At 40.5% G+C, this 26,623-nt stretch overlaps 1 protein-coding gene across 1 annotated transcript in view; it reads left to right on the top strand.

The window, feature by feature from the left end:
* The window catches only part of adam22 (ADAM metallopeptidase domain 22), a 319,406-nt gene that overhangs the window by 174,829 nt on the left and 117,954 nt on the right, over positions 1-26,623 (top strand). The window contains exons 12-14 of the mRNA XM_069914278.1: positions 1,989-2,073; positions 5,282-5,369; positions 12,198-12,249. Of these exons, the coding sequence (XP_069770379.1) occupies positions 1,989-2,073; positions 5,282-5,369; positions 12,198-12,249 (225 nt within the window). The remainder of the gene's footprint in view (positions 1-1,988; positions 2,074-5,281; positions 5,370-12,197; positions 12,250-26,623) is intronic.

Here is a 26,623-nt window from a genome sequence, read left to right as displayed (position 1 = left end):
AAATAGGATTTAGTTTGTTTGGAAAAGTGGGCTGAAAGATGGCAGATGGAATTTAATGTAGACAAGTGCAAGGTGCTGCATTTCAGAAAAAATAACCAGAATAGGACTTATGCGGTTAAGGGGAGGGCATTGTGGAATGCAGAGGACAGAGGGATCTTGGGATTATGGTACAGAGTTCCTTGAAGGTGGATTCCCATGTAGACAGGATGGTTAAGAAGGCATATAGTATGCTGGCCTTCATAGATCATAGTGTAGAGTATAGGAGTTGGGAAGTGATGCTGAGACTGTTTAAGGCATTGGTGAGACCAGGTTTGAAGTATTGTGTTCAGTTCTGGTCTCCAAATTATAAGAAATATATTGATAAGGTGGAGAGGATGCAGAGAAGATTTACAAGGATGTTGTCTGGCTTACAACATCTAGAGTACAGAGCAAGATTAAGGAGACTGGGACTTTATTCATTGGAACATAGATGGTTGATAGGGGATTTGATGGAGGTTTTTTAAATTATGAAGGGAATAGATAGACTAGGCGTGAGCAGACTCTTTCCCCTGAGGACAGGGGAGGGTGGAACAAAAGTTAAAGGTAAGGGTACAAAACTTTAGAAAAAATGTTAGAGGATCCTTCTTCACTCAGAGAGTGGTGGGAGAATGGAATGATTTTCCAGAGGAGATAGTTGCGGCAGGGTCCTTTCTGTCATTTAAGAGAAGGTTGGATGTGAACATAGATATGAGGGCGGTTGGAGGGTTATGGGCGGAGATTGGGAGGGGGGAGCTGGTGGAGTTCTTCAAGTGAACCGGCGTGGACTCATCGGGCCGATATGGAGTGTTTCCATGCTGTAAATGGTTATATGGTTATAAGTGCTGGTCTCGGTGGCTGCCATGTTGTACTGCTGTCACCACACCCCGCCCTGCTCAGCGGCGCTGTCACCCCCCCCCACTCAGCGCCACCACCCCCCACTTAACATCGCCTTAAAGGGGAGCCTTGGAGGATGGAGGATGGAGGGGATTGGGCAGCTGAGAATATAATAGTCATGAAATTTTTTGAGTTGATATGCAAATCTGAGAGGATGGACAAAATTAATGAAAAATATACCTGAAAATTATTAAAATAAATTGTGTACATATTCATGCAGTTAAAATAGTCAGACAATTTTAATTTTCCTTTCATTGGATTATTCTTGTGGTAATGAAATTCTCTGTGGTCAGAATGTGGTCTTGCAGATAGATTCAAGCATTTCAAGTGGTCTTGCATCAAAACCCATCCTATTAAAGGAAAATATTATTAAAACAATTCCCAAGAAAATATTTGAATAATTGAAATGACTTGTCTTTTAGCTACAGAACTTGCATAGTTATTTTTCTGTTCGCAGGTAATATTATAGATGTGATAAATTCAGAAAATCCATAGATTCAAGGCCAAAATACTAATTTCATGTTCATTTTCCAGAACTTGTATCATCTTTCCACCAAGGTCACAGGGGAAAATTGGATGAATCTCTGTGGAGATCCCAACTGTCTGGTTGTAAACCATGATCTTTAATAACTCACACAGTTTTTTTTGTATTGAAAGTACACATCCTAATCCCACCTCCTGGGCTAACAGGTGGTGCAGGCACTTAATCTGAGTTTTCAATTAGGTGCAGTTCACATGCTGTGAATGCAAATCAAAATCCATCTGTTATTTATATTTCTAACATACAGAACTTGACACAAAAAAATCTTACAGAAATATTGAAATGACAAAGTTGTATATAGGCAAAAGTTCCATATGTAAAATGTGCAAAAGATTGATAATAATGAATAAATAGTATCCTAAATTTGACCATGGTTCAAGAATCTGTTGCAATGCAAAAACAAATGAGCTTCCCTGCATCTCCGTATGGCCACCGTATTCTGTATGACATTGAATATCTGGATGGAATCAGACCTATAATGTCAAATCATAATTCCACTGACACTTCTTTTCATATTCTATTACCATACTTTTAGGGGAACAACATTTGAAAGTAGCCAAAGTGGAGCAGCCTATGTTGGTGGAATTTGTTCACAATTGAAAGGTGGAGGAGTGAACGAGGTAAATTCATGTTCAATTCAAAATTGCCTTTAATTTGCCTTGGTGACAATTGCAGACAAGTTCAAGTTAATCTTTTTGGAATTACAGTAATCTGCTTGTCAGCTGGACCATTTTAGTGAATGGTTGAACGAAGTCTGCCAGGGTCAAGTGGAGAATCACTAAAGTTAAGAGAGGAAAGTTACATGTTCTCATTCTTGTTTGTAAGAAATAAATCACATGGAAAACTGGCTGTGAGGAGGAGTCACGTGATTGAGTAGTGGCCGGACGGTGAACTCCAGCCCTCTCCAGAAAAGTCGGGAAAAACAAAAGAAAACACAAAGGCACAGAAATAAAAGTTACAGAAAAGTGAGTATAAAGGTGGAAAGAAGATGGCGACAAAAAAAGAAAAATCGAAAGCAACGGTAAGAAGAGAGGAAGAGAAGACAAAAGAGGAAAAAGGTGAAGGCCTTACCTGTCCGAAGAGGCCCGCTGCGGAGAGAGAAACCCGCTCCCTCAGGTCGGTAAATAATGGACTACAAAAATGGCTCGCAGAGCCGAGTAAAAGTGCGCAACCGCGCATGCGCGATACTTTGCGCATGCGCGATGCGAATGAAAAAAAACACACCGACGGGAGGGGGGACCAGCTGGGGAGTCGATCTCCACAGCCGGCAACGACAGCTGCAGAACACCTGCAGCAAGAAGAGACCACAGAAGACAATAGAAACAAGAAAGAAGAGGAGGAAAGGGCACCAAAGAAACAACAGATGGCCAACCCAGAGGAAGAAAAAGAGGAAGAGGAAGAGTACAGTGAAATAGAAGAAGAAAAGAAAGGCAAGATAAAGGATATACTTGCTCTTATTAAAGGATACATGGAGTCATTTAAAGAATGGCAAACACAGGAATTTAAGGATTTAAGAAAAAGAATAAACAACACAGAAGAGAAAATAAATAAAATGGAGATGACCTTAACAGAAATGGGAAAGAAAAGGGACAAGATGGAAGAGCGGGCAGTAGCAGCAGAAATGGAGGTAGAAGACTTAAAAAAAGAAATTGGAGAAATCTAATAAAAAAACTAAAGAGACACAAGAACTACTAGCTCAAAAAATAGATACAATGGAAAATTATAACAGAAGAAATAACATAAAGATAGTGGGCCTTAAGGAAGATGAAGAAGGCAAGAATATGAGGGAGTTTATAAAAGAGTGGATCCCTAAGACCCTAGGATGTCCAGAACTACAGCAAGAATTGGAAATAGAAAGGGCACATAGAGTATTGGCCTCTAAACCACAACCACAACAAAAACCAAGATCTATTGTAGTAAAATTCCTAAGATATACTACAAGAGAAAAGGTACTGGAGAAGACAATGGAAAAAGTAAGAGAGGGCAACAAACCACTGGAGTATAAAGGGCAAAAAATCTTCATTTATCCAGATATAAGTTTTGAACTCCTAAAGAAGAGAAAAGAGTTCAATACAGCAAAGGCGATTTTATGGAAGAAAGGGTATAAATTTATACTAAAGCATCCAGCGGCATTGAAAATATTTATTCCAGGACAACAAAACAGACTATTCTCGGATCCAGAAGAAGCACGAAAATTTGCAGAACAATTACAAAAATAGACTGAGGGAGGAAGACGGGTAATGAGAGTTAAAATGATCACGATTGATATGTATGTGGGTAAAGACAAAAATAGACTGAGGGATGAAGACGGGTAATGAGAGTAAAAATGATCACGATTGATATGTATGCGGGTAAAGAGGTATAAGAGTGAATAGAGACAATGAGCATACGTGAATGTATCTGTACTTAGAGGAAAATATAGATAGTATAGACAAGAATTAATAAGGGAAGGTAATGGAATAGAGAGAATAAGGAGGAAATTAAAAGAGTGACCTTTGTGACATATGAAAAGTGAAATCTTTTCTGGGGGTGCGGGGTGGGGGGAAATAGCGGTCACTGCAAAATCAGTTGACGCTTGCGAGTGGATTCGCAAATCCAAATGGAGAGGGGAGATGTGGTTGTCCGACAAGGGATAAAGGACAACTCAGGAGGTGAAGGGGAGATTGGGGATAAATAAGATAGAAATAGGAGAATAAGGAAAATGTTGGATGTTGTAGGAATGTTGTCTTATAAAGAGTTGAAAATAAGAAAACAGAAATGGAAAAGGAGGAAAGGTAATGATGGAAAAACGGAAAGAGAAGATAAACAAAATATAAAAGGGCTACGCTGAACTATATGACTTTAAATATTAATGGAATACATAACCAAATTAAAAGGAAGAAACTACTAAATTTAAATGAATAAATGTATTCCATTAGAAAAAATAACATATAGGTTAAGAAATAATATTGAAATATTCGAACAAGTATAGGAGCCTTACATTAAATACAATAGCGAAAACCTACCGGGGACAAACATTGCCTAAGTTGATGGAAGGAGAAGGAAAGAAAAGAAGGGACTCAGTAGAATTTCTGGTGTAATTTTGTTGAATGACAACATTGTCTGACTGGCTTAATGCAACCTAGATTGTATACCTAAAATGGATGAGGGGGGGGTGGGGGGTGGCTTGGGAGGAAGGGGGGGGGAGAAAAAGTCACTGTATATGTGTGAAAAAGAAATAGTGTATATCATGGATAATGTGATTTATGGTGTGAAAAAAAAAATTAAAAAATAAAAAAAAAATTAAAAAAAAAGAAAACTGGCTCTGAGATGAGGGATGTATTTTTAAATTAACTATTGGATTCATTTGCTGATTTAAGGATTTGTATACCTTCATATTTGGTAAAGTACAGTTTGTTAACATGCTGTTTTTTAAAAAAAAGTGAAGCATTAACTAGCTAGCAGCCAGCCTCAGCTCTCTCTATATTAATTTGAGTGGTAATGCGGTGGTGAGTATTAAGTTGCATCAAAGTGTATTAAAGATGCAGAATCAGTTTATTTCTTTCCTCTTCCTTCCCCCACCCCATTAACCTGTAATGTAACACTGGAAGATGCAGATGGTTTCAATTATGATTTTTAAATAAGATTTTAATTAATTTGTTGACAATTGGCAGTACAATTGCACATTAGTAGTTAAGAGTGTCAAAGGAAGATACTATAGGTGGATTCATCTTCTTTAGTTTAGTACCTGTTATGGTTCAAATTCAAAATGAGGTAAGGAAATTTAGATCTTGCATAAATTATATCCCCTTGTTTTAATTGGTGATGATGTCTGGTGTTTTGTTTCAGTTTGGAAGTGCAGATGAAATGGCTGTCACACTCTCTCAGAACCTTGCACAGAACCTTGGCATGTTTTCAAATAAGAAGCGAATGAGTGGTAAGTTTTCACAGAGATATTTTAAGAGAAATCTTACAAAGATAAATGGTGACAATTAAATATTAATTTCAGATAAGCTAATTTCAGCATTGGATATTAGGAAAGCCTCTTTTTTTCTTGTTATCGTATTCATTTGTTTACACAAGTTTTTGTCAAAAGAGATGAAACCATATCAGAATTATTGCCAGGAAATACTATAGATGTAATGTGAAATATAAGCAATGATAAAGAATGGCATCAGGCCCATCATGAGAAGCTCCAGAGAATTCATTCTTGATTATGTAAGACAATCAAACATGCTGAAGGAAACTATCATTAACAGATGATCATTACTAAAAGTGCATCACCTGTCAATTCATTATCATAGAGAATGATTGCATAATTTTCCAAAGCATGAGCTGCGATATTCCATATTTCAATCTCTTTAATCCATCAAATTAACTCTATGATGTTACTTTATCTAGTTTTAATTTGGATGATAGAACAGAAGCATTTTGCAACAAAACTTTCATAACCGTGAATAACAAAGCATTTACTGTATAAAGATAGTCCTTTAGACTCTAATTGCAGATGTCACAAAGGTTGATGTTCTGATTAAGTAACAATGGGATATAGACAGGGTGCAGAATTGGAAGAGAAATGGCATTTGGAATTCAATCCAAATAAGTGTTAACTGATGCGCTTTGGAAGATAAAAACTTTAAGGTGGACTATGTAGTTAATGGCAGTGTTGCAGTGTGAAAGAACAGTGAGATCTTGGGGTCCAAATCCATAGATCCCTCAAGGTTGCTGTGCAAATTGATTGTGGTTAAGTAGGTGTATAGTGTGCTTGCCTTCATTACTTAGATGGAGTATTGAGTTCAAGATCTGTGAGATAATGTTGCAGCTCTATGAAACTCTGGTTAGACTACACTTAGACAATTGTGTTTAGTGTTGGTCATCTCATTATAAGAAGGATGTGGATGCTTTGGAGAAGATACTACCTGGATTAGATAACATGTCTTATGAGGATAGGTTGAGTGAGCTAGGGCTTTTCTCTTTGGAGCTACAGTGGATGAAAGGCACCTTAATAGACATGTATAAAATTATGAGAGGCATAGATAGAGTAGACAGAAGCATCTTTTTCCTGGGGTGGCAATAGCCAATACCAGTGTGTTTCTGTTTAGGTGAGTGGACAAATTTTATAGAGGAGATGTCAAAGGTACGTTTTTTATTTCGTTGTGTGGAATGCACTGCCAACGGCAATGGTGAGGACACATTTAAATGACTCTTAGATAGGTACATGGCTGCAAGGAAAATGGAGGGTTATGGGATTAAGGAAGGGAACAATTGTTTGTGGAGTAGGTTTATATAGGTTTGCACAACAAAACTGAAGGGCCTGTTCTGTGTCCTAATTTTTGTGAAATTGCTGGCAAGATTTTCCTGGCCTTGAGAAAGCCCAAGCAAATAAATTGTATTAGTTCAAAGAAAAGGGCTAATAATGTGACAAAAAGAGCAGTGAACCTGAGGACTGTGTAATGTTCAGAACTTTGCAAAGGAAGACTGAGATTAATAAGGAAAGTGAAAATAAAATTAAATGAGAATACAATGAGAAACCTATATCTGGCTTCAATAGATATGTAAAAAGAAAAATATCAGAAGTTCATTTGGATCCATCACCACACAAGACAGAAGAATGCATGGAATGGATTGCCAAAGTAGGTAGTGGTGGAAGCTGGTACAAAAGGGCATTTAAAAATCTCTTAGACAGGCACATGCATCCAAGAAAAAGAGGGTTTATAGGTGTGAGGTAGCGAAGGTTTAGTTTGTTGAGTAGGTTTATATATGTAGGTCAGTAGAATATTGTGGGATGAAGGGCATGCACTGTACTGTAATGTTCTATGTTCTAAATTATATTGGAAAACAATTAAATGTTTGAAAAAGTAAACCAATATCTTGCATCTTACTATGCAAAATAAGACCTCGAAAACCTCCCAGAAATGGTGAAGGGCAACAGTTGTAGAGTGAATAATGCAAATCAGCAATAGAAAAAAATATATAGTTTTGGAGGATTTCGTGAAACAGGAAGGTGATAAATCTTCAAGGCCCCATAGCCTGCATTGAGGGTTTTGAAAGAAGCGGCTCTCATCTTCCAGAGTTCCACAGATTCATTAATGGTTTCACAGATCCAAAGGTACAAATCTGACACCATTATATCAAAAAGGATGGAGAGAAAAAGACTGAGAACTGCATAACATTTAATGACTACAATATCAATAATGACATTAAGAACATGGCTTTAATCCATTATTTAAAAAGTGATAATGGGGCATTCAGTAAACAATAATAAGATTTGGCAGCTTCAGCATAAATTGATGAAAGGGAAATTAATTTGACATCTGTTAGTTTTTTGATGTAATAAAGTAAAAGCTGATGGAATTGAAGCCAATACAGCGGCATAGATTGAGGTGTGGTTTACAGATGGAAAGCAAAGACTAGTGATAAACAAGTCATTTTGGATTGAAAAATTGCAACAAGAATTTTGTTGGAGGATCATTACTCATTCACAATTGGTGTCAATAATTTGGATGAAGGGACCAAATGTTAGTCGATATTACAAAGAAGAGATGCAGCTTTGGTTCAGAGAAGGATCTGGGGATGTAGAGACAGGTGAAGTGAATTGGTGAGGAAATGGTAGATAGAACAGAATGTCGAAAAATTTGGTCCTGGAAGTCGAGCTTTTTAAATGGTAAGAGGTTGAAAGGTATTAATAGTTAGAGGGATGTAGGTTTGTGTCCAAGCACAGCATGAAATTAGGAAAAGTTGTTGGTCTTCAATATAAAGTTGAAGGCTACGTAAGTATAGATATTGTACTGCAACTATAGAAGGGACTGCATGTGGAAAATTATATTCAGAGCAATGTGCCCACAAATAGAAAGATACCTTGGGCATTAAGAGGACAGATTGATTGTTTTCCCTTTCCCTTCTTTGTCAAGCATTTACTGCTCTGTAATTGGCAGGAACGTTTCCAGAAGATGATAATCAGGACAAACCTGATGTCCATTGCCACTTAAACCCTTGAGATGTAGGTCAGAAATCCTTGGAAATTAACAATTTTCAGGCTCATTAATTTTGTTGGTAACTTTTTTTCTACCAATATTTTCTTCCTCTTTTTTTGCACTGAATCCTCAGTTTTTCCTTATTTTAGGAGGTTTATTTTACCTTTGAAGACAAACAAAAAGCATTTGTTTAATTCCTCTGTAATTTTATGCTCCATTATAAGTTCTCCAATTACTGTCCAAAAAGGACCAATATTTGCCCTCACCAGCCTTTTTAGTTTGTTCTGCCTATGGAATGTGTTGCTCCTTGCTGGTTTACATGTGTTTTGTTTTCCATTTTTATCAGTTTCATGATGCCTCATCTAAATTCTGAAATGCTTTCATTACATTGGTTATCTGTTTACAGTTCTTTGTTTACACATATATGCTGTGTACAGTTATTTTTTGCCCTACCAATAAGTGGTAATTCTGCCTCATCCACAATAAAAGAATCTCATGTCATGTATGTACTCTGACAATATATCTGAAATTGCTCCCAATCCAAAGGCATTCTGTTTTTCTGGAAATTTTTCTATGTTTTAACTTCTCCTGTAATTAATTATTGGACTAATTTTACTGTTCCATGCTATGCTTTTCAGAAATGTCTGTTTTGCTCAGCCACTGTCAGATTCTCCAAACTACCTGCCCCTCATTCCTTTATGCTTTCCTTCCTTTAGATTTAAAGCCCTGATTGAAATACATTACTTTTGAACTGGATGTAAACTTCTAACATATTACGGTCACTCCTTTCTGGGATCTTCTGAATAATATTATCAATTAATATTTTTTTCAGCACACAGTCCTAAATTCAAGAAAGATAACTTGTTCCCTCGTCAGTTACTCAGCATATTGATCCAGAAATCCATCCACCATATTCCAGGAATTCATTTTCTACACTGTTAATACTAATTTGATTTGTCCATTTTCAATGTAGATTCAAGTCCCTAATACTTTTAGATTTATTACATGCACCTCTAATTTTCTTATTTATCCTGTTCATGGCCTATAAACCACAGGAACCCTTTGCCATTGCATAGCTCCATCCAAAATGATTATAATTCAGTTCGATGATTTATGAAATAAATCTCCTCCTAACTACTGATGTCATCACTGGTCATCTTTATCCTTTTATTTTTATCCTTTCTAAATGCTGATTTACCAGAATTTTTAGAGCTCCGTTTGGTCACTCTGCAGCCAGAGTAACACTGTTGGAGTTGTTAATTCATTCATCTTGTTGCAGATGGAGTATTTATTTGGATCAAGTGTCGTTGCATTTAGAATTTGACTTTTCTGCAGTTTGCCTTTGTTCTCTCTACCTCTTTATTTATCAAGTTCTGCTTTCAAAGTTCCACTCTAATTTTTCTCCCTTGTCACTTGTCTATCGGGGAGACACAGAGATGCAGCCCATCAGTCCAGTGAGTCTGAGCTAACCTTTGACCATATGAATCCTTCCTTAATCTATTTTTTTCTCGCCCTTATTCCCATCCACCTTCCATGTTTTGCACTTCATCTGCACACGAGGGGTCATTAACAAAGTCCAATTGAACACCAGCGTGCCCCAGGGCTGTGGCCTCTCCTGTATTCCCTTTTCACTTATGATTGCGTTCCTATATACAGTTCTAATTCCAAAATCAAGTTCGCAGATGACACCACGGTGGTTGGTCTGAACAGAGGGGATGATGAGACGGTCTTTAGGGATGAGGTCCATCTACTGGCCACGTGTTGTACTGACAACAACTTGGAGATCATTGTGGACTTCTGGTGTACTGGAAGCCACACTCATGCCCCTATTTACATCAATGGAATTGTGGTGGAACATATATCAAGCTTTAAATTCCTTGCAGTCCACATTTCTGAACTCCTCCATCCTGATCAAAAAGGCACAACAGCTTTATTTTTTGCACAGCATGAAGAAACTACACCCCTGTCCCAGGTTATTGATGGATTTTTACCACTGTACCACTGACAGCATACTTACTAATGGCATCTCAGTGTGGTATGGCAATTGTCTTGTATCTGACTGTGCAGCACTTCAGCGGGTGGTGAAAGCTGCCCAGCAGATTAACAGCATTCGATAGCCCACCATTGAGAACATCTAGCAGGATCACTGTCTGGGCAGGGTGAAGAGCATCATCAAGGATGCATTGCACACAAACTATGTACTTTTTACTCTTCTCCCATCTGGTGGGTGCTACAGGAGTCTTTGCTCTCGAACCAGCAGGCTCAAGAGAGCTTTCTCCCCCCCCCCCCACCCCCCCCCACTCGAGGCTGTGACCCTGTTGAACCTTAAATCACAGTGCTGAGTGGTACTGCACTTACATTGTACTGTCAGTACTTTTATAATTGTTTGCTTGCTGAATGTGCTTGTTGGGTCCGGGGGGGGGGGGGGGGGGCGGGGACGGCGGCGGGGGGAAGCACATTAGGAGTTTGTGGAGGTTTGGTATGACATCAGAAACCTTGGCAAACTTCCACAGATGTACAGAGGAAAGTATGCTGACTGACTACGTTAGAGCCTGGTATGGGGGCACCAATACCTCTGAGCAAAAAACTCTACAAAGGTAGTGGACCCAGCCCAATACATCACAGGCAAAACTTTCCCACCTTAGAGAGAACCTGCATGGAATACTGCTGTTGGAGAGCAGCAGCCAATCTCAAGGATGCCTCGGACATGCTCTGTTCTCACTGTTGCCATCAGAAAAGAATTATAGATGCTACAAGGCATGTACCACCAGGTTCATGAATAGTGGCTTCCCCTCCACCATCAGACTCCTAAACAACAGACTCAGTCAGTCATTTAAGTACTCTTACTTGGCACTTTTTTATTACTGAATATTTATTTTTTTATTTATTTCAGTTTGTTTACATCTTTCTTTGTTTACATTCCTATCTTTTTTGTGGAGTACAGTTTATAATTCTGCATGACCCTTGGGGGAAAAAAAAATCTCATGTATGTACTCTCACAATTAATTTGAACTTTAAAAGTAAAAAGGAAATGAGGATAGGTAAAGAAATTGATGCACAATGCAAAGTGGATTCAAAGATATTTTGAAAACATATATAAAAGCAATAGGGTATGTCAGGAAATAATATCAAAGTTCAACAAAATTATCTGGATGTGATTAAGAGCAAAATAGACACACATTAACCTTGACAGTTTTGGAAAGGGAAAATTATTAAATTAGTTATACAGCTGCTGGGGGGATACACAAACATGCTGGTGAAACTTAACCAGTCACACAACATCTAGAGGAGGTAAAAAGTAACCAATGTTATTGTCAGGAATCAGATAAAGCAGGTAGATGCCTGAATGAGGGAGGAGGAGAGGCGATAGGGAGGGATAAGAGGTAATAAGATACATGTGGGAGTGTAGAAGAGAAAGGAGTTGAGAAATAATAGTGGAAGTGGGCAGAGGGCTAAGAAAGGTAGCTGTCTGAGGAGAGGGAAGGGAAGCAGGTAGGGAGGTGGAAGAAAGGAGGTAGAGGAGTAGGGAAAGGAAGAGCATGGGGGAGGGGGTTAGCAGAAAAAAAGTTGATGTTAATGCCATCTGGTTTGAGACTGCCAAGATGGAATATAAAGTGGCCTCGATTTGGCTGTACATGGACAGACATGTCAGTGTGACATTGGAGTGTAGAATTGAAATGGTTGGCCACTGACAAAAAATAACGATGGCTGCAAATTTATACTTAAGGCAATTTTTAATGCAGAATCTCACATCGATCTTTGAAATGAGAAATTTGCTATTTTTCTTGCAGATGATTGCAGATGTGAAGATAAATGGGCTGGATGCATAATGGAAGACTCTGGGTAGGAAATTGCATTCTTTATACGTAAAAATATTCTTTAGTAAACAATGACTACTTGTGGATTATTTCTGTGCAAATTCTTCAAATTTTAAAGAAAAATGGAAAAACTTGCATTTCCTTCATGCCTTTTGTTGATTTAAGCATCAAAACATTTTACAGACAAAGAACTGCTTTTGAAATGTTTGCATTAGTATAGAAATTACAGCAGCAAACTTGTAAGGAGCAACAAATTTTAAGGCAAATATCCTATAAAAATCTGAATTGTTGCTTTTGTCGAGGCTTTCACGTTCTTACAGAAAAATTGTGACATTCTCTGCATTTGTCAGTGCTGTTCACCATGAGTCAATATGCAGTTCCATTCACAGTTTAAATGAGCTACTGTGGAGATCTACTTTCTAAAGGAAGAAAGACTTGCATTCATATCACACTTATCACTATCTACAGCTTTTGAAATACTTTTGGCATTGTATGAATCAGATGTATTTCTGTGAATTTTCAGATGATGTGAACAGTGTTGCTTTATGTTACTCTTGGACTTTGGAACACAGAACAATACAGCACAGTATAGGCCCTTCAACCCTTGATGTTGTGCCAACCCATATATTCGTTTTAAAAAAAGGTACTAAAACCTCCCTACCCCATAACCCTCTATTTTTCTTTCATCCATGTGTCTAAGAGTCTCTTAAATGCCCCCAATGGTTCAGTCTCCACCATGATTCCTGGCAAGGCATTCCAGGAAGCCACAACTCTGTATTTTTAAAAAAACTCACCCCTGATATCTCCCCTAAACTTCCTTCCCTTAACTTTGTACATGAGTCCTCTAGTGTTTGCTGATCCTGCCCTGGAAAGTGAGTGCTGACTGTCCACCCTATTGTCACAATATCACTGGCTCTCCACTCAGCTCTGGATCACCTCGAAAACAACAATTCATACATATGACTGTTCTTCGTCGACTACAGCTCAGCCTTCAATACCATTATTCCCTAAGTGCTGGTCAAGAAGCTACAAACTCTAGGCTTCTGTACCCCACTATGCAACTGGATCCTTGACTTTCTCATTGGAAGACCACAGTCAGTATGAATTGGAAACAATGTCATCTCTTCACTGATCATCGACATAGGCATATTCCAAGGGTATGTGCTTATCTCACTGGTCTACTCATACACCCATGACTGTGTGGCCAGGCACAATTCCAATGCCATCCACAAGTCTGCCGATGACACCACAGTTGTTGGCAAAATTCCAAATGGAAACGAGGAAGCATACAGGAGGGAGATAGATCAGCTCATTAAATAGTGTAATGATTACATCCTTGTGGTCAACATCAGCAAAACCAAGGAGATGATTGTGGCTTCAGGAGGAAGCCAGGAGAACACAATCCAGTCCTCCTCAGAGGCTCAGAAGTGGAGTGGATCAATAACTTCAAATTCCTGGGTGTCAACATCTCCAAGGATCTGTCCTGGAGCCTCCATGTTGTTGCAATTACAAAGAAGGCTCACCAGCAGAAATACTTTGTGAGGTGTCTGAGGAGGTTCGGTATATCTTGTAAACATCTACAGGTGTACCCTGGAGAGCATTCTGACTGGTTGCATCACTACCTGGTATGGAGGTGCCAACTCTCAGGACAAGATTAAACTCCAGAGAATTGTTAACTTGACCTGCGGCATCACAGGCACCAGACTTCATTCCATTGAGATGTCTACATTAGGCAGTGTCTTGAAAAAGCAGCCTCTATCTTCAAAGACCCCACCACCCAGGCCATGCCCTCTTCACTCTGCTACCATCGGGGAAAAGGATTAGGAGCCTAAAGACGAGCCCTCAATGGCACAAGGACAGCTTCTTCCCCACTGCCATCAGATTCCTAAATAATCAATGAACCAAAGACACTGCCTTACTTTTCATCCACCATTATTGTTATTATTATTTTATTAATAATAATGTTGTAAGATGGTTATAATATGTATATTCGTATTATGATGCTGTCACAAAATATTGAATCTCATGACAATAAATCCTGATTCTGATGCCTCTCATAATCTTGTAGACCTTGAAGTTTCCTCTCATCCTTCTCTGATCCAATGAGAAAAGTCCCAGCTCTGCTAACCTTGCCTCATAAGACTTGTTTTCCAATCCAGGTATCATCCTCTACACCCTCTTCATAGTTTCCACATCCTTCCTATAATGAGATGACCAGAACTGAAGTGTGGTCTCACCAGAGATTTGTAGATTTGCAACATGATATCTCTACTCCTGCATTCAATCCCTTTTAATGAATCCCAGCATACCATAGGCCTTTTTAACTATCCTATCAACCTGTGCTGCAGCCTTGAGGGGTGCATGGACAAGCCAAAGTTCCCTCTGTTCATCCGACCATTTAACCTTGCACTCAGACTTATGGTTTGCCCTTCCAAAATGCATCACCTCACACTTATATGGATTGAACTCCATCTGCCACTTTTCTGCCCAACTCTGCAACCTGTCAATATCCTCCTGTACCCTTCTACAACCTTCAGTTCCATCCTCAACTCCTTCAAACTTTGTGTCATTCGCAAACTTAATGACCCATCCATTCGCCTCTTCATCCAGGTCATTTATAAAAAATCACAAAGAGCAGGGGTCCCAGAACAGATCCTTGCAGCACCCCTCTGGTCATTGACCTTCAGGTAGAATACTTTCCCTCCATTGCTTTCTTTCTCCAAGCCAATTTTTTTTATCCACTCAACAAAGGTTCCCAGCCTCATGATTTTCTGGATGAGTCTCTCATGGGGGTCCTTGTCAACTGCCTTGCTAAAATCCATGTAGACCACATCTACTGCCCTACCTGCATCAATTTCTTTTGTTATCTCCTCAAAAAACTCAATTAGGCATGACCTTCCATTCACAAAGCCATACTATCTTTGAGTAGACTGTACTTCTCCAAATTCTCCAATATCCTATCCTTAAGAATCTTTTCCATTAGTTCATATATCACTGACTTAAGATTCACCAGTCTATAATTCCCAGGTTTCTCCCTATTAACTTTTTTAAATAAGGGAACTTTCTGCCATTTTCCAATCCTCTAGCACCCCCCCCCCCCCCACCAATCCTGTGTCCAAAGAGGTCCAAAGATTATAGCAACTGTCCCAGCTATCTCTTCTCTCACTTCCCACAGCAGCCTGGGGTATATCGCATCTGGCCCCGGAGACTTAATGATTTTGATGTTTTTAAGTAGATCCAACACTTCCACTTCTTTAATCTCCACATTGTCCAGCACACAGGCCTGTTAAATTTTGACCTCACCCTGATCAAGGTCCTTTTCTCTTGTGGATACTGATACAAAGTATTAATTTAGGACCTCCCCAACCTCCTCTGCCTCCAGGCACATGTTGCCTCTTTTATCCTTTAGCAGCCCCACCCTCATTCTTGTCATCCTTCTGTTCGTCACATACACATAGAACACTTCAGCAATTGTTCTCCTCTTAAATAAATGTACCAGGAAGTAGATGATCGAGAGGGGCATCCACTTGTGACAGAGAATAATTCTACATCAATATGTAATTCTTGGAATGTGCTATGTCAAAATCCATCTGCTGGTCATGTTTCAATGAGAGGTCCAGAATCAATTGTCAATTCAAGGCAAATAATTTTTTATGTCTGAAAACAACATTTATCTGTATTAGCCATATAGCACTTAACACTCAATATTTTAAAAATCTGTTGAGTTCTGTTTTGAATATGCTCAGCCATAGACCATATTCCACTTGGACATGGATTCATTTATTCTCTGGGGCCAGAAAGTAATGCATGGCCAGCTCTTTATTCTGAGACTATGAACCTTGGTTCTAGACACATTCAATCAGAGAAATATCATCCCTACATCTATTCTAAGAAGCTCCATAATAATTTTGTTTGTATCAATAACATAATTCCCTTTAACAACGATCCTCCCATTCAAGGAAACAATCTATTGAATTTTCATTGTCTTCACTCTTTTGTCACTCTATCCTTAATTAGGTGGGTCGACCAGATGTGTACACTTTATTTCTGGTGCAGGCTCACCAGTGCTTTAGATAATTGCAGGACATCATCAAATGCCTTTGCAGTGAAGGTCAAACTACTATTTGCCTTCATAATAACTGAGAGTGATTTGTATACAAGAATAATGTGATCCCTCAAAAGTTTTGTTTTATGATTTAAATTTTATTGAGTTCTTTTTAACAAAAAGTTTTCCCAAACACTTGAGTCAGTGTTAAAGTTATGCATTCATAATTTACAAAGCATAAACTTATCCATAAAATAAAAACAAACATGGCAGCAAAAAAAATCAATATAATATGTGTCTATTTAGACCTCTAATAAGAGAAAATCTGCTGTTCATTAATTTGCTTCACCACTACATCCACCATTATTCCCTGCCCCCCTAGGAAACCTAGATATTTACCCCATTTTTTGTGTTTAGATGTCCTACTTGTCAAACAATACCAACTATTTTTAACATCTTATTGTTTTACAATATTCTGGTTTCATTTTTTTCTAACACAAGTAGATAACTCAACTTTTGTCCACATTTTATTCCAACTGTCATTTTCTCACCCATTTACCATATGTACTTGTGTAATAGTCGATATCAAGTAAAAGTTGACCTATTTTTTGTCTAAAAATCTGGTATTTTCCATATTGCATGTAAAAAGCGCCGCCCCCCATATTATTGGGCCCAGTTGATTGCCCTTACAAGCTCCCAACTCCCCAAATGCGGATGTAGTGTCAGCCACCTGCACATCAGAGCTCCAAATGCCATAACTGCGGACTCTCGCCTAGGCCCTAGTCGACCACATGTCTGACCACCCAATGACCCAAATGCAGAATTGCCACCTGGTCCCTGCCACCCACCACCCATACGAGCTTCTGATGCCCCAAACATGGAGTTACCACCCAGTTCCCACCATCTGGCAACTCATTGGAATGTCCAACGCTGCGAATGTCACAGGTACTTATCATGATCAAAAGTAGTATGCATGTAATAGTCAACCCCCTAAATTTTACCCTAAAAATTGGTTCACAATATTCATCTATTACATGAATATATACAGTAATTAGCCTGTCCATTTTTCCCCTCACATCTCACTTTTTTCAACTCTGTTTGCACCACCAGTAAATTTAGATATGAGACCTGTTCGGTGAGGAATATTGATTATAGATTGTGAATTGCTGGGGCACTAGCAGTATTTCCTGATGTATCTCACTAATTACAAACCACAACCACTAAATTTTTTATTAGATGTACAGCACAGTAACAGGCCATTTTGGTCCACAAGTCAATGCCACCCAATTTACACCCAATTAACCTACATACCCAGTATGTTTTGAGCCCCTGGGGAAAACCTACACAGACATGGAGAGAATGTACAAACTCCTTACAGACAGCGCTGATTTTGAACCCCAGTCCCGATTGCTGGCACTGTGATTGCATTGTGCTAACCGCTACACCAACCATTTCACCCTTTGTTCATTCTTAGGCATACAGTATGGTACCAGGCCCTTTCAGCCCACGAGACCATGCAGCCTAATTATACTCAACCAATTAACCAACACCCCGGTACATTTTGAAAGGTGGGAGGACACTGGAGCACCCTGAGGAAACCCATGCAGACTTGGGAAGAGCATACAAACTCCTTACAAACATCATGGAATTTGATCCCTTGTCACCTTTGCTGGCATTATAACAGCGTTGCGCTAATCGCTCTAACTGTGCCACCTTGTGTCTCTAAATTCTGATTCTCGTGATGACAATAACTAGATTTCAAGCATACCGACCTGCACATTGGTATTTAAGTAGCTTTTGGAAGTCAAATATGGGGAATATTTGCATGGTTTTTTTTCTGATTTTAAATGTATGAATTAATGGTTTAAGAACATAAAATATGGAACTAGGAGAGGCCATGGGACCCTTGAACCTGGCTGTCTAGGCAGTGAGATTTTAGTTGACCCTCTGGGTGAAGCCCACATTCTAATTAATGCACATCACAGTAACAGGCCCTTTTCGCACACGAGGTCATGCAACCCAAAAATCCCTAATTAATCTACAAACCCTGAATGGTTTTTCTTTTTGGAGGGTGAGCAGAAATGGAAGCACCCAGAGGAAACCCATGAGGGTCACTGGGAGAATGTAGAAACTCCTTACAGACGCCACTGGGTTCAAACCCCAGTTGCATCGGACTTGTCAGCCACAAATGAGCCTGCAGCTGACGTGGACATTTACCCCCTCCATAAATCTTCGTTCGCGAAGCCAAGCCAAAGAAGAAGAATATAGTTGTACTAACTGCTAACTAACTGTGCCTTTGTGTCCAAAATTCCAGTCCTGAATGTACAGACTAACTGAAAATCTATTGCATTCTAAAGTAAAGAGTCCCAAAGATCCCTGGGAAAAGAATTTCTTGTTACCTCATTCGTACGTGCTCTATTCTTTATCTAAATACTCTGGTTGCTTATTTTAGACTCTGCAGCCAGAGGAAACACATAGACTCTATTCCTTTGACTTAAAAGTAAGTCTGAAAAGGATTTTAAATTTAAATTGGCCTTGTGACAAAAGCTTTCAAACTACATTTTTTTTTTGTTTGTTTTCTTTGTTTGCTCAAGATTCCAGCACCTGCAGCTTTTGGAAACCTTGAACCTTTTGTGCTTCTCACAAGTTGGTTCATGTTGTGCAAGGTAGATGCCAGTAGATGGCACACCGTTCCTGTCCATATCTCTAAAGTAAAATAGTTGCTTTCTATTTAATAAAACACAGAAGTCTGCAGACACTGTGATTGTAGTAAAAACACACCGAAATACTGGAGGAACTCAGCCTGTCTTTTCAGTGTCCATAAGAGACAAAGATATATCGCCGACATTTCAGGCCTGAGTCCTTCATCAAAGGATAAGCAGAATAAGCCAGAAGCAGGAAATTTCATAAAAGCTCAGAGTTCAGACAATGCCAGCTGGGGGAGGAATCCAGACCAACAAAAAGTGTTAACTGGATCTGATAAGGGATGAGGTAAAAATTTATCATGTTTGTGTGAAAAGAGACAGAGTGGAGAGACAGAGAAAGGGAAAGACTGGGAAAGAATTGAAGGTGGGGGTGGGTGGGGGGAGGTGCAATTTAATGAAAACCAGACTATTTAATGTGATCCAGTTGGAGGTTGCCCAACTATTTTTCTATTTAATTAATTTATGCTTTCTATTAAATTCTCTGAGCAGTTAAAGACTTATAACCTTATTTTGTTTCTTTGGCTTGGCTTCGCGGACGAAGATTTATGGAGGGGTAATGTCCACGTCAGCTGCAGGCTCGTTTGTGGCTGACAAGTCCAATGCGGGACAAGCAGACACGGTTGCAGCGGTTGCAAGGGAAAATTGGTTGGTTGGGGTTGGGTGTTGGGTTTTTCTTCCTTTGTCTTTTGACAATGCGGTCTTCTTCAAAGGAGGTTGCTGCCCGCCGAACTGTGAGGCGCCAAGATGCACGGTTTGAGGCGATATCAGTCCACTGGCGATGGTCAATGTGGCAGGCACCAAGAGCTTTCTTTAGGCAGTCCTTGTACCTCTTCTTTGGTGCACCTCTGTCTCGGTGGCCAGTGGAGAGCTCGCCATATAACACGATCTTGGGAAGGCGACCGTCCTCCATTCTGGAGACGTGACCTACCCAGCACAATTTGATCTTCAGCAGCGTGGATTCGATGCTGTCGGCCTCTGCCATCTCGAGTACTTCGATGTTGGAGATGAAGTCGCTCCAATGAATACAGTACAGAAACCGGCCATCTTGGCCCCTGTAGTCCATACTGATCTAAGTGATCTCCTATAGTACCACCTACCTGTACTTTGCCCGTAACCCCCTTCCTTCCATGCACCTCTCCAACTTTTGTTTAAATTACTAAATTAACCCTGCTGCGACCACCTCTTCTTGAAAGTCATTCCACTCAGCCACCACTCTCTGAGTGAAGAAGTTCTCCTTCATCCTACTTGTTTAGACAATATACCTACACATCTCTGGAAAGCGTGGTCTAAAAGAGGAGGCCTCCCTCTGTGACTCCCTTGTGCACTAATTCCACCTACTCTCCCACCCCCCCCCCACCCCCCCGGCCATCTTTATCTATGACCAGAGGAAGTGCAACACTTGTGGCCTACACCTCCTGCTTCACCACAGTTTGGGGCCCAAACAAGGCCTTTCAAGTGAAGCGACACTTCCCTTGTGTATCCGCTGGAGTGATCTACTGCATCCGTTGGTCCCTTTGTCACCTTCTCTACATTGGAGAGACTGGGCGCAGACTGGGAGATTGCTTTGCTGAGCAACTTCTCTCTGTCCATATCAATAACAGGGAGCTTCCAGTGGCCAACCATTTCAATTCTGCATCCCACTCCCATACTCGCCTGTCTGTCCATGGCCTCATGTACAATTCCACCATGACCACCCGCAAATTGGAGGAACAACACTTGATTTTGTGACTCTCCAACCAGATGGCTTTAATATCTACTTCTATGGTTTCTGTTAACCTACTTTCCATTCTCCCGCCCTTCCCTTCTCCTGGCCTTCTTTCCCACCACTCTCCACCCCCTTCCCTCTCAATTCACCAAACCATCCCTCCTCCCCCTGCTTGCTTCTGAGCCCTCCCTCCCTTCTCCATCTATTACCTCCTGCCTTTGGGACCATACTCCCCTTTCCCATCCCCCACCATTTTGTTCAGATGCCTGCCGACATTTTTTCCGAAATGTTGGTTCAGTATCTTTATCTTTGCTATATAATGTACACTGTTTGACCTGCTGATTTTCCCCAGCATTGTGTTTTCACTGCATTCTTCATGAGTTCTGGCCACCTCATTTTAGGAAAGATGTAAAAGCTATGGAAAGGGTGTAGATGAGATTTACCAAGTTGATGCCTGGATTGGAAAATGAGTCTTATGAGGCAAGTTAGCAGAGCTGGGACTTTTCTCTTTGGAGCATAGAAGGATGAGAAGAGGGTCGACAGCCAGCACCTGCTTCCCAGAGTAGGAAGAGCAAACACTAGAGGGGACATGTGTATAAAGTGAAGGGAGGGAAATTTAGAGGAAAGTTGTGGGTGGCTGAGGTTGTGCGGCCTTGCCAGGGATGGTGGTGGAGGCTGAAACATTAGGGCATTTAAGAGGCTCTTAGATAGAATAACCATGTTGAGGAATTAATCCAAGGCCTTGGATGCCCCCCAAAGTTCCTCAACATGGTTATCCAACTGCACGAAAACCAACAAGATCGGGTCAGATACAGCAATGAGCTCTCTCAATCCTTCTCCATTAACAATGGCGTGAAGCAAGGCTGCGTTCTCGCACCAACCCTCTTTACAATCTTCTTCAGCATGATGCTGAAACAAGCCATGAAAGACCTCAACAATGAAGACGCTGTTTACATCTGGTACCGCACAGATGAGAGTCTCTTCAATCTGAGGCGCCTACAAGCCCACACCAAGACACAAGAGCAACTTATCCGTGAACTACTCTTTGCAGACGATGCTTCTTTAGTTGCCTATTCAGAGCCAGCTCTTCAGCGCTTTACGTCCTGTTTTGTGGAAACTGCCAAAATGTTTGGCCTGGAAGTCAGCCTGAAGTAAACTGAGGTCCTCCATCAGCCAGCTCCCCACCATGACTACCAGCCCCCCCACATCTCCATCAGGCACACAAAACTCAAAACGGTCAACCAGTTTACCTATCTCGGCTGCACCATTTCATCGGATGCAAGGATCGACAACGAGATAGACAACAGACTTGCCAAGACAAATAGTGCCTTTGGAAGACTACACAAAAGAGTCTGGAAAAACAACCAACTGAAAAACCTCACAAAGATTAGCGTATACAGAGCTGTTGTCATACCCACACTCCTGTTCGGCTCCGAATCATGGGTCCTCTACCGGAATCACCTACGGCTCCTAGAATGCTTCCACCAGCGTTGTCTCCGCTCCATCCTCAACATTCATTGGAGCAACTTCATCTCCAACATCGAAGTACTCGAGATAGCAGAGGCCGACAGCATCGCATCCACGCTGCTGAAGATCAAACTGCGCTGGGTAGGTCACGTCTCCAGAATGGAGGACCATCGCCTTCCCAAGATCGTGTTATATGGCGAGCTCTCCACTGGCCACCATGACAGAGGTGCACCAAAGAAGGGGTACAAGGACTGCCTAAGGAAAGCTCTTGGTGCCTGCCACATTGACCATCGCCAGTGGACTGATATCGCCTCAAACCGTGCATCTTGGCGCCTCACAGTTTGGCGGGCAGCAACCTCCTTTGAAGAAGACCGCAGAGCCCACCTCATTGTCAAAAGACAAAGGAGGAAAAACCCAATACCCAACCCCAACCAACCAATTTTCCCTTGCAACTACTGCAACCGTGTCTGCCTATTCCGCATCGGACTTGTCAGCCACAAAGGAGCCTGCAGCTGACGTGGACATTACCGCTCCATAAATCTTCGTCCGCGAAGCCAAGCCAAACAAAGAAAGAAAAGAAGAAAGACATAATAGAAGAAAATAGAGCGTTACAAGGTAGAGAGGTTTAATAATTTTTCTTAAGGAATACATGGGTCAGCACAACATCCATGACTAAAGTACAGGTTCTGTGCTGTAATGTTCTTTGTCTATGTTCAACTCCTGACTTTTAAATTCTCAATTATACACTCATCCACTGTTTCCGACACTCGCACGAGACTACATCTGGAACTGCCAGACTGTGTGGAGCCTCCTTCACAGATTTTATGAAAAATGATGTCTGCTTAACTTATCCTAAATTGGCCAGTTATCTACCAGAGGAACCTTGCAGGCTGACCGCCCCCTTTCACGGACTCACCAAGATATTGGTCTCCTACTGGGCTCACCAAATTTACAGAGAATCAATGTTGATCCTCGATCCAGGTTCTGGGGTGAGTTCCCAATCAGCAGTTTCATCTCTTGTGGAATGAAAGGCTCATACTTTAGTTAATTCATTTTACTCATTACACAGGCCTGTGGATGATCAAGGAGCTCTCTGAACATACAAATGCAAGAAGTGTAGTTGAAATAGCTGTGGGAGTTGGTGGTTTGTAGAAAATGTCTGTCAAGAGTTATCTCTTAAGATGCAAACAGGGCGATCCAGAAAGGTGAAAGTGATGCTGGAGATGGACCAAGCGAATTTGAAGTCGGGGTGGAAGTTAGCACCAATGTTGATAAAGTCAATGGGCTCGTCACTGGTGCATGAGGCAGCACCAAAGTAGTTGTCACTAAAGTGGAGGAAGAGTTGAGGTGCTTTGCCTGTATAGGCTGGTAGCATGGACTACTTCACATTGCCAACAAAAAGGCCTGCATAGCTATGGCCCATGTGGGTACCTTTGATTTGGAGGAAGTTGGATGAGTCAAACGATGTTAATGAAGGTCAGGAAAATTTCTTCCAGCGAGAGGAGGGTGGTGGCATAGGGGAAGTGGTTGGGAAGTGTTGTCGAAGAAGGACTTTGAAGCTTTCAGTATTGGGGTGAAGGTGTAGGAGATTGGATGTCCATGGTGAAGGTGAGGTGGTTGAGTTCAGGGCGTGGCTATATCACAGATGTAGGTGGGAGAGACAGGACCAGGGGAGACAAAATGGAATCAAGGTAAGCGGATATCTGTTCGGTGTGACAGGAACATGCAGAAACAATGAGTCTATTGGAACAATTGGATTTGTGTATCTTGAGTAGGAAGTAGAACCAGTCAGTGAAGAGTTGGGAAACAATGAGATTGGAGGCAAGTGATGAGCTCAGAGATGATATATGAGACAATGGTTTGATGATTTTGGTAGGGTCATGTTGAAGGTGTGAGTAAGAGAATGTGTCTGAGAGCTGTTGTCTGGTTTTTGTTCATACCTTGATGAAGGACTCAAGCATGAAATGTTGACAACAGAGTCACATGATGGAGTAGTGGCCAGTCGGGAAAACCAGCCCTCTCCAGGAAAATAGATAAAAAGTTAGGAAAAAGCAAAGCATAACAAATATAGAATATAAGAAATAGAAGATAAAGATACAGAGAAGAGAAAAAAGATGGCTTCCAAGAAGGAGAAAGTAAAAACAACTGGAAAAAAAGTAGAAAAATTGCCAGAGAAGAAAGAAGAAAGCCTTACCTGCACGAAGGAACAGGGCGCTGTGGTGGCGAGGAGCACCTAACCCTCGAGGTCAGTGCCTGCCCTGCGGAGTCGCGACCCACCAGCCAGTGCACTACAAAAGTTGCTCTCGGAGCCAAACAAAAGTGCCCAAATCAAAGGAGAAAGAGGACACCGGCAGGAGGGGGGCTCAACAGAGGAGCGGGCTGTCACAGAGCGAACAGCTGAGGGATGCCCGACCCCAGGGCTCTCAGGTGGAGGACAAAGAAAACAGCAGAAGAGGGAGTGATGAAACAGACATGGGAGATAGACGGAGGGATGACTGACAAGAAGACCAATGTCAGGAAGCACAACAGATGAGCAGCCCAGGAAAGGAGAACCAGCAACAAGAGGCCCAGCAAGAAGAGGCCCGACAAGGAGATACAAGTAGCTCATCAGGAAAAACAGAAGAGACACAGACACAAAGAAGAGAAGAAGAAGACACAAACACAGATACAGACACAGAAGAAGAGGAAGAAGACGACCAAGATCTTCATAGAAATAGAAGGTAAAACTGATGAACAGAATATAGATAAATTCTTTTTCGAAGAACAAATGAGATCACTAAAAGAATGGTTATCATTAGAGCTTAATACAATTAAAAGCAAAATGAAAAGAACAGAAGATAAAATGCAAAGGTTAGAACTGGTAATGACAAAAATAGGGGAAAGAGTAGAGAGTGTGTAAGAGTGGGAAATGGCTGTAGAAATGGAATGAATGACTTAAGAGAAAAATTGGAAGAAAGTGACAAAAAAATTAAAGAGACAAGAGTTGTTATCTCAGAAAATTGATATGTTGGAAAATTATAGTAGGTGAAACAACATAAAAATAGTGGCCTGAAGGAGGGTGAATAAGGCACAGACATGAAGGAATTTATAAAAGGATGGATCCTGAAGGTCCTGGGAACGACAGAAATGCAGGAAGAAAGCATTAGCTCCGAAACCACAGACATATCAAAAACCAAGATCCATCTTAGTAAAATTTTTGAGATACACGACAAGAGAAAATATACTGGAACGGGCAAGGAATAAAATTAGAGAAGATAATAAACCATTGGAATACAAGGGTCAAAAAAATATTTTTTTACCTAAACATAAGTTTTAAACTCTTAAAGAGGAGGAAGGAGTTTAATACAGCGAAATCGACTTTATGGAAAAAAGGTTACAAATTAATATTAAGACATCCAGCTGTGCTTAAAATATTTATACCCAGAGAGCAAAACAGACTGTTCTCGGATCCAGAGAAAGTGCAAGAATTCGCAGAACATTTGTAAAAACAATGTATATGTAAAGAACTAAAGAGGGGAAAGAGAAGGGAAGGAAGGGAGTAAGGGGGAAAAATGAAGAGAGAGCTTTGTTATATGTGTTTATATTTTTAAAAAAATAACCGTCACTGCAAAATCAGTTGACAAACAAGATCGCAATCCAAATGAAAAAGGGAGTTGTGGTTGCCCAGCAAGGGATATGGTGCAACTCAGAGAGGGGGGGGGGGGTATCTTTTGGGGTTAAGGTATTAGTGGATCTGGGAAATGCAGGGGTATTTTATGTCTTAAATGTGTTATCGTACATTAAGTGTACATTAAGAGGAAACTAAGAGATGAAAAGGGGGATGGAAGTGGCGAAGAGGTGGAAAAGAGGTGTATGCAAGATGTAAGATGGCCATGTTATACTATATGACTATAAACATTAATGGAATACATAACCAAATTAAAAGGAAGAGGCTACTAAATTTATTGAAGAAGGAAAAAATAGATATAGCATTTGCGCAGGAAATGCATCTAACTGAAGTGGAACATAACAAACTAAAGAGAGACTGGGTAGGACACGTAACAGCAGCATCCTATAATTCAAAAGCTAGAGGTGTAGCCATACTAGTTAACAAAAATGTACCAATCAAAATAGAGGAGGAAATAATAGATCCGGAAGGGAGGTATGCAATGATAAAGTGTCAGATATACTCAGAATTTTGGAATTTCCTCAATATATATGCACCTAACAAAGAGAATCAAAAGTTTATGCAGGATATTTTTTGAAGATTGTAGACACACAAGGAAATATATTGATAGGAGGGAATTTTAACCTTAATTTGGATCCAATGTTGGATAAAACTGGACAAAAGACAAGTAAAAAGAATAAAGTGGCCAAATTTATGGTTAAATCAATGCAGGAAATGAAACTTGTTGATATATGGAGGAGGCAACACCCAAAAGAGAAGGAATTTTCATATTATTCGAGTGCACAAAACCTACTCAAGGATTGATATGTT

This window comes from Narcine bancroftii, chromosome 1 (genome assembly GCF_036971445.1).
Source record: "Narcine bancroftii isolate sNarBan1 chromosome 1, sNarBan1.hap1, whole genome shotgun sequence".
Taxonomy (NCBI): Eukaryota; Metazoa; Chordata; class Chondrichthyes; order Torpediniformes; family Narcinidae; genus Narcine; species Narcine bancroftii.
The sequence above is the reverse complement of the archived record's forward strand: the minus strand, read 5'-3'. Positions and strand labels throughout refer to the sequence as shown.